This window comes from Staurois parvus, unplaced genomic scaffold (genome assembly GCF_062004578.1).
Source record: "Staurois parvus isolate SC_StPar_1 unplaced genomic scaffold, SC_StPar_1.0 ptg000067l, whole genome shotgun sequence".
NCBI lineage: Eukaryota > Metazoa > Chordata > Amphibia > Anura > Ranidae > Staurois > Staurois parvus.
Window position 1 is genome coordinate 41,815 of NW_028317863.1, and position 12,658 is coordinate 54,472.

A 12,658-nucleotide genomic window follows, 5' to 3' on the forward strand; every position below is an offset into this window, starting at 1 on the left:
CCCTTCCAGTCCGGACACTTTCACCCCCCTTCCAGTCCGGACACTTTCCCCCCCTTCCAGTCCGGACGCTTTCACCCCCTTCCAGTCCGGACACTTTCCCCCCCTTCCAGTCCGGACACTTTCACCCCCCTTCCAGTCCGGACACTTTCCCCCCCTTCCAGTCCGGACGCTTTCACCCCCTTCCAGTCCGGACACTTTCCCCCCCTTCCAGTCCGGACGCTTTCCTCCTCTTCCAGTCCGGACACTTTCCCCCCCTTCCAGTCCGGACGCTTTCCTCCTCTTCCAGTCCGGACACTTTCCCCCCCTTCCAGTCCGGACGCTTTCACCCCCTTCCAGTCCGGACACTTTCCCCCCCTTCCAGTCCGGACACTTTCCCCCCTTCCAGTCCGGACACTTTCACCCCCCTTCCAGTCCGGACACTTTCACCCCCTTCCTGTCCAGGCCAATTTTCAGCTTTCAGCGCTATCACACTTTGAACGACAGTTGCGCCGTCATGCAACACTGTACCCATATGAATTTTTTAGCATTTTTTTGAGACAGATAAAGCTTTATTTTGGTGGTATTTATTCACCACTGGGATTTTTATTTTTTTTTTCTATGTAAATGGAAATGTCCAAAAATTTAGAAAAAAAGTGTTTTTCTTATAAAATTTTGCAAATAAATAGTATTTCATCATAAATATTGGCCAAAATGTATTCCGTTATCTTTTTAGTAAAAAAAAATAATACCCCAAATTAGTTTATAACCAAAAATTATCATTTTTAAACATTTTTTTTTATTTTTTTATATTATTTGTTTTTTTTTTTTTTTTTTTTACATACTGTCACCCTAGCAGTAGTGTCACCATGGTGACACTGTACTACTTGTGGGGGGTGATGAAGATTTTTTTTTTACACTGATTGCTTTTACACCTATAAAGGCTATAAAAGCAATCATTTCTCCTTCTCTCTGGTTGCATTCTTGCAGCCATTGAGAAATACTGTGAGAGCTGTGAATGGTCACAGCTTGTCACATGGTATAAGACTGTTGTGAATAGCCCTGTACCATGTGACCTCTGTGATCATTCAAAGATTTCACACATAGTAAGCAATGATGTTAGAAGTGACATCTTGCTTACCACTCTGCATGTGATCACTGATTGGCCAATCAGTGATCACATGATCAGGACCTCGCAGAGAGGTCCCGTCCGACGATTGGTGTTCCTCTGTGTCCGGAGGACATAGCGAGCACCGGATCACGGTGCTGCGTGCTCCCAGGGAGCACGCACAAGCAGGGGGCAGGGAGGCCGTTTATAAATGGCCACCCGACCCTGCACTGCCACTGTCCGACCGTTTATATACAATGGCTGGACGGGAAGTGGTTAACCTATTAACCTAAAATCGGTTCTGAGATCGCTGTTTTACTAACCTGACAGTTAGTTATTATAAAAAAGAAACCTCCATTTGGTTTGCAAATATTAAAGATTCTAACTACCAGCAAGAATGAGTCGGTTTCCTTACATTTAAAGAGCACCTGTCATTTTTGATCCATCATGGCAGCGCCTGTTAGCGGGCATCCACTCCCCTGCTACCGCCACGTCCCTCCCCTTGTTGTGTCCCTGCCGCATCACCAGCCATCCCATTAAAGGGAATGGGACTGTTGGTGAGTCAACAGCGGGTCGGAGGAGGAGCCGCTGCGGGACAGAGATGACAGGTGCTCTTTAAAAATTATGATTTAAATGGAGCCTTTTCACTAGTGATTTAAATCAAATCCTCCCTGGTAGATATAGTAAATCCTTTCATGCAGAGTCCTCATTTATACATAATCCCTCTAGAAATACAGTCTTCTCATCACATCATTAATATCATTAGCAAGGTTCTAAGAGAGATCCAGAAACAATTCCTTCACACTGTATCCATACAGACATAAAGAGGAATAGAAATGGTGGAAAAAGAATAGGACTGCAAAAAAAAGATGTGAACAGCAATACATGACAAAAGCAATAATAAACACAAGTGGATATGACTCCATGTCCTCCGCTTCAAAGTCATGTCTAAGCCCGGGTTCACACTGATGCGGTGCGAAATTCGCAGCATTTTTCATGCGACCCGATGCGGGTGTGTATGTTAAGTTAACAACCCCCCACATCAGTCCGCGAAACGCCCCCCACATCAGTCCACAAAACGCGGTGCGATGTGCAGAATCAGATCGCATAGGTGTGAATACCCGTGAGATCCGATTCTAGTGTGGACCAAATAAAGGGTCCTGCACCCTTTTAGTGCGGTGTGAAAATGTATGTCTCTAATCGCACCGCACACAAATCGCATGTGATGTGTACAGGCATGCGGTGCGGTTCCTGTGCGAATCTCATGGGATTTACCGCACCGCTGCAGTGTGAACCCGGGCTAAATCCCAAACTTTTTTTCACTTTGGACAGAGTAAGGAAAGGGTAAATCCCTGCGATGTCTCTATGCTGCCGTCTGTTTCCTACTGGGAAGACGTGTCTTCACTTTCTCTAATGTAACACAACAGGCAGTGAAGAAAAAATCCCTCCAAAATAAGGGGTATGCACTCTTAGGTGGTGTCCCCAATGGAAGACTTCCTCACTGTTCCTGTTCTGGTGACAACTCAACAACTTGGATTTTCACACTTTTTTTTCACTTTGGACAGAGTAAGGAGAGTGTAAACCCCTGCGATGTCTTTGTTGCCATCTGTTTCCTATTTGGGAGATTTGTCTTCACTTTTTGTAATGTAACACAACAGGAAGTGAAGAAAAAATCCCTCCAAAGTAAGAGGTATGCACTCTTAGGTGGTGTCCCCAATGGAAGACTTCCTCACTGTTCTTGTTCTGGTGACAACTCAACAACTTGGATTTTCACACTTTTTTTCACTTTGGACAGAGTAAGGAGAGTGTAAACCCCTGCGATGTCTCTTTGTTGCAGTCTGTTTCCTATTGGGGAGATTTGTCTTCACTTTCTGTAATGTAACACAACAGGAACTGAAGAAAAAAATCCCTCCAAAGTAAGGGGTATGCACTGTTAGGCGGTGTCCCCAATGGAAGACTTCCTCACTGTTCCTGTTCTGGTGACAACTCAACAACTTGGATTTTCCCACCACTTTCTGTGCTAGAGACAATGGACCCCTGGAGAAACAAGGAATAGTGAACCTCTCCAGTGTGGAAGCAGAGAGCAATAAAAACTTGACAGGGGTTCTAACCGCTTTTCATGCTATTCAGAAGAAAAAAACAAAAAAAACACCAAAGCAAACTGCGAATCGGTAGGTTCATTTTAACTCTACAAAAAAATGGCCCCTCCCCCAGTCTGTAACTGGCCCTCATTGTAACTCCACCTCAATGACAGCAAATCCCATCCCTTTGCTCCCCAACTGCCACAGAGAGGAATCCTTGTAGCTAGTAGTCTTGACTTGGAGCTTACAAAGTACTGAGGACTCTGTCTCTGCACCCCCCCCCCCATGGCTGAGTAACACCAATCACCAGCTCTATCACATGGACAGGAGCCACATAGTCCCCTATACCACTTGGAAGCACAGTGTAGCTTTCTTCCCTCCTGGAGGCAGAACAATTAAGATGAGTATATGTAGCATATGGAACAACCATTAAAATGAATCTGACACTTCAATGAGGCCGTGCATGCAGGACTGGGACAAGGGGTGGGCAGGAGAGGCAGCTGCCCAAGGCGCAGCGGTAGGGAGGGCGCCTCTTTACCACCAGCAACCAGCAGGGAGCAGATTATTGTCTACACTGACAGTTACTGAATCCACGCATGTCCCAATCGCCCACTCTCAACCCGTCTGCCCTCAGCTGATACAAAAGACGCACCGGGCATATGCAACTATCTTCTATCAGCTAGAAAGCCAGGACCGTCTTTAATATTGATTGGACCCTGAGCAAACATTTTCTTGCCCCCACCATGCAATTTTGCTCTCCATCCGCTCTGAGACAAACAATAAATAGCAGCTAGAATCAAAATCAGTTTACTGCAGCAGATCATGCAGAAGTTGCGACTGGTTGCTAGATGTTAGTGCACATCATTACTGCTCACTGATTGGTTGCTAGAGGTTACTGCACAACATTACCGTTCACTGATTGGTTGCTAGAGGTTACAGCACATCATTACGACTCACTGATTGATAACCTCTGCACCCCAAATCTTCCCCAACCTGTCTGCTCTAACCCTCCCCCCCCACTTTACTAGTGAATGCTGTCGCTATTTACATATCAATGTTGGTTATTTACATGTGAATGCTGACATGATCTGGGTCATCTGTGCACTGCAATAAGGCAGAGCTAGGCAGTATAAGAGACAGCACTTCACATTGAGATATTGGGACATAGCGCAGGATGAAGACTTCAAGGGACAAGGGTATGTAAACTGGAACAATTGGCAAATATGGGGCAGCTGCTTTGGGCCCCACAAAAATGACTGGACCCAGGGCAGCTTTCCCTTTTGCCCTGCCTTAAAGATGGCTCTGTAGAAAGCAAGCAATTGGCCAAAAGTGTAGTGAAGACTCCAAGGTAATCATAGGCAGCTAGTTCAAAGGGGGCTGGGAATGGGCACAGGGTGGTACACCCATTCTACTGCATATATTAGGAGTGTAGAAGGGAGGCACTGAACAAACCTGTTCCGGTACTGCATAAATGGCCCATTCCCATCCCAATTTGGCCCTTGCCTGTGGTGACCAGTCAGCAATCAAGAAAAGTAGTTTCCAAATGCTCGAAAAGGCCAAAAGTTATTTTTCAATGTTAGAAAGTCTAATATCTAATTTTCTGAAGAATAGTCACATCCTGGTTTCTCTTGTTCTTGACTAACCCCAATAGTTTTCTGCTAATTTCTTCTTCCATCCCAAAGCCCTCCTGTTTTTAGTCAACAATTTTCACCCAGACTCCCCAGCTCACCCTGATGGCAGCATGAAGCGGCTCTCTGAATTTCTTATAGAAAGTATGCAAGTGTCTAACCTCCGGCTCCAAGTTGTAGAAAGAGAGTCGCCCCTTCTTGAAATCTAGATATATTCCCAACCGTTTAAATTTTTTAAATGAAGAGGATAAACGTATGCGATCTCCATCATGCCTGAATGAATAGTCCTGCATGCTTTTGCACAGGCACCACGACTCATCTGTATTCCCAAAGATAGAGTCATCTCCATCCCTGTCTATTGAGTAGTAGGACATCCCTATCCTCCAGTTATTGGTGTCACACAACTCAGTTTCCCAGTAATGTTTGCCCCCACTGAGTCCTATCCTACTTAACACCTGGTGAGAATCAAACCTGTTGTCTGTGTCATCAACAGAGTCATTATCCTGTGTTCCATGTGCGATCGATAAATCGGGGGAAATGGCCACGTTACTCGCAGCCGTCTTCTTATCAAGTCGTAAGTCTGGTAGCCCGGAAAGGTTGAGCACTTTTGGAACATTCTTTAATATTTCGGATAATTCCTGGTGTAAGTTCAAAGAGATCAAAACTTCATCCATTTCTGCAATTTTGGGGGCATATTGGCGACCTCCCTTTTCAGTAACGCAGAAGTCGGCTTCAGTTGACTCCTTCTCCATTAGGAGCGTTAGAGGGTCCGTCACGTTGCTCAGATCCTCGACGTGACATATTTTACTACACAGCTCGTCCTTCTTCATTTCCATCTGTTTGATCAGATCAGAGACCGGCTTTGCATTCATTTCTGCTTGCTTGGTAATTTGGTCAACAGTCTGAACCTCAAGAACATCCAATCTTTGCCGGATTTGTCGAAACACAGCACTAACGTGTGCCATGAGGGCTGTTTCTTCATCGTTGGCGTTTTTCCTCTTCTCCTGTAGACCTTGGAGACTTTTCTCGACCTCCTTTCTCCTGGAGGTAAGTTGTGTAAGGATCTTTTTCAGTTTATCCTTTTTGTCCTTGGAGGCATCACTAAGTGTCTGGATCTGGTGTCGGCGATGGTTGGCATCTTGCAAACATGACGTGCAGATACAGGTGGAATCCACGGCGCAGTAATGCTGTAGGATCTTCTTATGGATGGAGCATTTCCATTTCCCCGGTGAAGTGGAGGGCTCGATGAAGACGTGTTCTGATGACTTGCTGTGGGCTTTTAGGTGACTATCGCACAAGGAAGCCTCACAGTGCAGACAATATTTAACGGCAGGTATGGCAGAATGAATGCAGTATGTACAGGAGACCCCGGTCTTCTTCTGGTCAGGCAAAGTAGAGTGGAATCGCTCTGCAATGTTAGACAGAGTTACGTTCTTCTGCAGCCAAGGACGTTTATTGAACACTGTTCTGCACTCGGGGCAAGTAAAGACACCCTGTCTTCTCTGACTATCCAGCACCTGATTGATGCACGCTCGGCAGAAGTTGTGACCACATCTCAGAGTTACCGGGTCCGTAAAAACCTCCAGACAGATGGAGCAGTTCAGTTCTTCCTTCAAGTCAGCAGACGCCATTGTTAGCAGCAGCAGCCGGAAACGAAACTTAAATCAACCTTTGCCTTGAAAACAAGCCTTGGTGACGTAGCAATAGCAAACGTAGAACATTAACCATGAAGCACCCAATCCTGAAGGAGCAGGATGTAAGCTAAAACTCCATTATGTATTCGTTTCAAGATCAACAAAGTGTTCATAGATGGATAGGTGGGTGGATGAATGGATGGATGGTTCACACTAGTCCTGTGGCTGGTTGCAGGTGCAGGAATCACACCAGTTCCCACAACCACTCACAGCCACATTCCATTGTGAGACAGGGGGAGGGGGTGGGCGGTGGCATTTAGAATGAATGGCACCCCCACGCATCTCATCCCACATCATTAGTCAGTCAATGCAGGTGCAGGTCTTTTTGACCATGCGGTTTCCGTGCATTTTGGAAAAGGCATATGCACCTTTTTCTGTGCATAAAACGCAGGCACAGCAGCCCATTCAAATTAATAAACTGCTGTGTCCGCCCAAATGTGGGTCGCAGGGCCCACACTAGTATGAACTGGGCTGGATGTATGGATGGATAGGTGGGTAGATGGATATGTAGATGAGTGGGTGATTGGATGGATGGATGGATAGATGATAGATAGATAGATAGATAGATAGATAGATAGATAGATAGATACAGATAGATAGATAGATACAGATAGATAGATAGATAGATAGATAGATAGATAGATAGATAGATAGATAATAGATAGATAGATAATAGATATATAGATAGATAGATAATAGATAGATAGATAGATAGATAGATAGATAGATAGATAGATAGATAGATAGATAGATAATAGATAGATAGATAGATAGATAGATAATAGATAGATGAATGGATGGATGGGGTGATGAATGGATGGATAGGTAGATGTATGAATGGATAGGTAGATGGATGGCTGGGGTGATGAATAAGTGGGTAGATGGGGTTGGTGGTTGGATGAATAGGTAGATGGATGGATGGGGTGATGAATAAATGGATAAGTGGGTAGATGGGTGGGTGGTTGGATGGATAGGTAGATGGATGGATAGATAGGTAGGTGGATGGATGGGGTGATGAATGGATGGATAGGTGTATGTATGTATATATGGATGGATAGGTAGATGGATGGATGGATGGATAGGTAGATGGATGGGTGGGGTGATGAATGGATGGATAGGTAGCTGGATAGATGGATAGGTAGCTGAATGGATCGGGTGATGAATAGATGGATGGATGGATAGGTAAATGGATGGATGGGGTGATGAATGGATGGATAGGTGTATGGATGGATGGATAGGTAGATGGATGGATGGCTGGATGGATAGGTAGCTGGATAGATGGATAGGTAGCTGAATGGATCGGGTGATGAATAGATGGATGGATGGATAGGTAAATGGATGGATGGGGTGATGAATGGATGGATAGGTGTATGGATGGATGGATAGGTAGATGGATGGATGGCTGGATGGATAGGTAGATAGATGGATGGGGTGATGAATAAATGGATGGATGGATAGGTAGAAGGATGGATGGGGTGATGAATGGATGGATGGATGGGTAGGTAAATGGATGGATGGGGTGTTGAATGGATTTTATCGGTGTATGTATGGATGGATGGTTGGATAGGTAGATGGATGGATGGCTGGATGGATAGGTAGATAGATGGATGGGGTGATGAATGGATGGATAGGTAGAAGGATGGATGGGGTGATGAATGGATGGGTAGATGGATGGATGAATGGATTTATGTGTCTATGGATGCATATGTTCCCTTACGACACATCCAATATCCAACACAATTTAGCCACCCCACTTGCCGAAACACACCCCATGTTTTTTTCCTTTCCAAGCTATCATTTTTTCTTGTGATATTGGCTGGTATGGGATCGGGGCGGACTGACCATTTGGGATACAGGCACCCCCTCCTCTCTGACTATCCAGCATATAAATAATGCCTGCTCTACAAACATCTAGAGCCATTCTAGCCCTCCAGACAGATGGAGAAGTTCAGCTCCTTTTTTTTTTTAGCTATCGCTAGCAGCTGCTGCAGTAAACAAAACTTAAAATTTTTTCAACTTTGGCCCTGAAAAACAGGTCTTGCTCAGGTAGCAATGACAACACACATATTTACCATGGAGCATTCACTGCAGAGTGCAGAAGTGACCTGGCGGCTCTACATCCGTCTAAATCACTTTTACCGAAAAGCCGGGTGCTGGCTTCTTTTAACCCCTTGAAGTCCAGACTGTTTGTAATGGGCCTATGGATGGCATGTGGTTAAAGTGTATGTACACCTAAATGTTTTTATTTTAGTTGTGAACATGTAGCACTACCCCCTTAGGAATTTCTGACATTTTGGGTCCCCCTATAGTCCTGCACAGCCAGGCAACACGCATCTTCACACAGACTTGCATCCAGGAGACGGTAACCAGTCCTTGAGCTTGTTTTTTTAATTTCATTAGAGGATTGTAACTTGGATGGGGTGAGGGGTTGTCAGAACTTCAGCTCTGGGAAAATAATCAGGAAATAATTTATGAAACAGGCGGGGAACTGGAATGAAGGAGATTCCCTACTAATTTTCATAAATCGACTGATAATCCGAGTTCTTTATTTGTGCTAATTTGAAGATGAAATAAAGCGCAATAATGTGCAAAAATATATATTTATTAATAATAAAATTCAGTGCAAAATGGTAAGGAAATATAATAGGTGATGATAAATAATAAAAAAAAATTAAAATAACAGTACAATGATCTAATCCGAATAATGGTTAGAAGTTCAAACCAGCAATTACTTTCGAATATTAATTAATTGAAATCAACTGTCAAGAAATGTAGTGTAGGAAACTTTCAGTAACTCAGCACCATGTGAAAACAGTTATGCAAATTGACCGCGTGATTTCTCTACAACCAGATATTCAAAGCGCAACATGTACCATTGCATGAAATGATTTGGAACACCATACACAGGCCAATCCAATCATCTTAGAACAGGCCCACACTAGGACACAAAATAGGCCCGGGCACTTTGGACTGAGCAGCCCAAAGCCTGAAGACCTTTTCCTCGGAGCCCAGGGGGCGGAACGCCAGGGCCCACAGTTGCAAGAGCGAAAGAGGTAGTTTTGCCACTAGTGTCAGTGGGTTTTTTTTTTTTACATTTTTACAATTTTATATATATTTACAGAGAGAGAAAGAAAGAAAGAGAGATGTATAGGAAGGAAGGAAGAAAGAAAGAAAGAAAGAAAGAAAGAAAGAAAGAAACAAACACTGAAGACAGAGAAAGAGAGAGAAAGACAGAAACGGAGGGAAAGAAGGAAAGAGAGAAAGAGGGAAAGAAAGAGAGTGAACGAAAGAGGAAAAGAAAGAAGGAAGGAAGGAAGGAGGGAAACAGGAGAGAAGAGGGAGAGAGAAAGAGAGGCGTATAGAAGGAGGGAAAGCAAGAAAGAAAGAAAGGAAAGAAACAGGAGACAGAGAGGGAAAGAAGGAGGGAAAGAAAGAGAGTGAACGAAAGAGGAAAAGAAAGAAGGAAGAAAGGAAAGAAACAGGAGACAGAGAGGGAAAGAAGGAGGGAAAGAAAGAGGGACAAAAGGAAGGAGGGAAAGAAAGAAGGAGGGAAAGAGAGAGAAAAAGGAAGGAAGGAAGGAGACAGAGAGAGATAGAAAGAGACATATAGAAAGACAAAAGGAAGAAGAAAGAAGAAAGAAGGAAAGAGAGAATGAAAGAAGGAAGGAGAGAAAGAAGGAAAGAGGGAAACAGGAGAAAGAAAGAAAGAAAGAAAGAAAGAGAGAGAAAAAGAAAGAAAGAAAGAAAGAAAGAAAGAAAGAAAGAAAGAAAGAAAGAGAAAGAAAGATAGAAAGAAACGGATGGATAGAAGGAAAGAAAGAGAGTGAAAGAAAGAGGGAAAGGAAGGAGGGAAGCAGGAGAGAGCAGAGAGAGAGAGAGAGAGAGAGAGAGAGAGAGAGAGAGAGAAAGAGAGGCGTATGGAAGGAGGGAAAGAAGGGGGGAAAGCAAGAAAGGAGGGAAAGCAAGAAAGAAACTGCTAATACTGTCCCTAACAGGAGGTGTACCTATCCCTTTTCTAACAACTCGAAAAATGTGTGCCAAACCTGGGAGCCAAGGCCTTAAATAGGCTCTGCCTTACCCAAAATGGCAGCTAGAGTCACATGGGGTTGCAGAATCTAATAGGATAGCTTCCACAGTGACCCAGTAAACCATATAGGATCCTTGCTCCTTTTGACTTTCTTCCAGCAATAGTCCTGCTGTGGAAGAGCGCCAACTGCAGTGGAGAAAATAGACTGCGCCTGCCTACACATCCTATTGCTGATAGAGGGAAAGCAGACCAAGTCTCACATTTGGCTTTAAATTGGACTAGCAGTGGTGTAATATTGAGGTCCAGAAGGTACTTAGGATCTAGGGAAACATGAACTCCCAAATATTTAAACTGTTGAACCTGTTGTAAGAGGGTAGCGGTAGCCAACTGATGGGCATGTTTGTCTATGGGAAAGTGGGACCAGTTTATTTTTACACCTGAGTAATTAAAGTCATTAAAGGTCTGCAGAGAGGTGGCCAAGGAGGACTGAACATCATTAAGATGCAACAATGCATCATTGGCGTTCAGTGATAACTTGTCCTCCAGTGCCCCCACCTGTATACCTTGAATTTGAGGGTTTGCATGTCAATCAAAGTTGCCAGGGGTTCCATGGCCATGTGTCAAACATGTATGGTTCAATATATTTGGTGCATGACCCAATGGCGGTATATATACTGGGCTTTTTATTTATTTTTTATTTTTACTAATAATGGTGTCGATCAACAACTTATAGCGGGACTACGGTGGGCATTCTGACACTGGGAGGAACTGACTTGTTGTCACTGACATCCCCAGTGACACCAATACAGTGATCAGTGCTAATAAAAAAGCTCAGCTTAAAGCTGGTCATACACAATTTACTTATTCAATTTCCTTTAGATTTACCTTCAACGATGTAGTGCAAGGGCCTGCCTGATTGCATATAAATTGAAAGTGTTTAGGTTTGACCCTGTGACGGGAGTGACTTTGGGTGGGGGGCCCATGGAACACAGCTCACTTTGGAGGGGTGTGGAGACCCCTGTCTCAGCTCCCCATATCTCTCCTATGTGAAAGTCACCCTGTGCCTGTTAGGGGTACAGGATGATCTGTCCTAATATTGTGTAGACATGTCTAGGTGGGGTGTGGGGGTTACCCCCCACCACACCTAATGTCCCACACACTATAACCTCCCCAACACTCCGCTCCTTCAGCCTTGCTACCACTGAGGAGGTCACTAAGGTCTTCTCAGAAGCCCACCTCACCACTTGCCCCCTTGACCCTGTCCCCACACAACTCCTCCGGTCACCCTCCTCCTCCATCCTATGCTCCCTCACCCACATCTTAAATCTCTCCCTCTCTACTGGCACATTCCCCTCCCCCCTAAAGCACGCGCACATCACCCCCATACTCAAAAAACCCTCCCTGGACCCCACTGACCTGAACAACCTTAGACCCATCTCCCTGCTGCCATTAAATTCCAAGCTCCTTGAGCGCTTAGTCTACAATCGCCTAAGCACCCACCTCACTGACAACAACCTCCTCGATCCACTACAGTCTGGCTTCCGTCCCCTACACTCCACTGAAACTCAAAATTGCTAATGACCTGCTAACTGCCAAAGCTAATGGCCACTACTCAGTCCTCTTACTCCTCGACTTCTCCGCGGCCTTCAACACAGTTGACCACCCCCTCCAACTTAATAAACTACACTCCCTTGGCATCAGAGACTCCGCTCTCTCCTGGCTCTCCTCCTATCTATCCAAACGCTCCTTCAGCGTTACCTGTAACGCTACCACCTCCCCCTCTCTCCCCCTCTATGTTGGGGTCCCCCAAGGCTCTGTCCTCGGGCACCTTCTCTTCTCCATCTACACCTCCTCCCTTGGCAAACTGATACACTCCCACAGCTTCAACTATCACCTCTACGCCGATGACACGCAAATTTACCTCTCCACCCCTCAACCCAGCCCATGTCATCCACCTACTGAACGACATATCAGACTGGATGTCGCTCCATTTCCTCAAATTGAACCTTTCCAAAACCGAGCTCCTCGTCTTCCCCCCAGCCCGTGCCCCCCCCCCACCCACCCTCTCCATCATGACCAACAACACCACCATCAGTCCCACCCCACAAGCCAAAGTCCTAGGTGTCACTCTAGTCTCAAAACTG

The 12,658-nt window shown here is 45.0% G+C and overlaps 1 protein-coding gene across 1 annotated transcript; it reads right to left on the reverse strand.

The window, feature by feature from the left end:
- Positions 1-380: 380 nt before the first annotated feature.
- Positions 381-6,677, reverse strand: LOC149469572 (E3 ubiquitin/ISG15 ligase TRIM25-like). The gene has a single exon (XM_089668966.1). The coding sequence runs from the start codon at positions 6,422-6,424 to the stop codon at positions 4,859-4,861; it is 1,566 nt and encodes a 521-aa protein (XP_089525092.1). The 5' UTR covers positions 6,425-6,677; the 3' UTR covers positions 381-4,858.
- Between the last annotated feature and the right edge of the window lie 5,981 nt (positions 6,678-12,658).

Bases quoted from the DNA above. Each gene is read 5' to 3' on its own strand.
- LOC149469572 (XM_089668966.1), bottom strand. From the start codon at position 6,424: ATGGCGTCTGCTGACTTGAAGGAAGAACTGAACTGCTCCATCTGTCTG.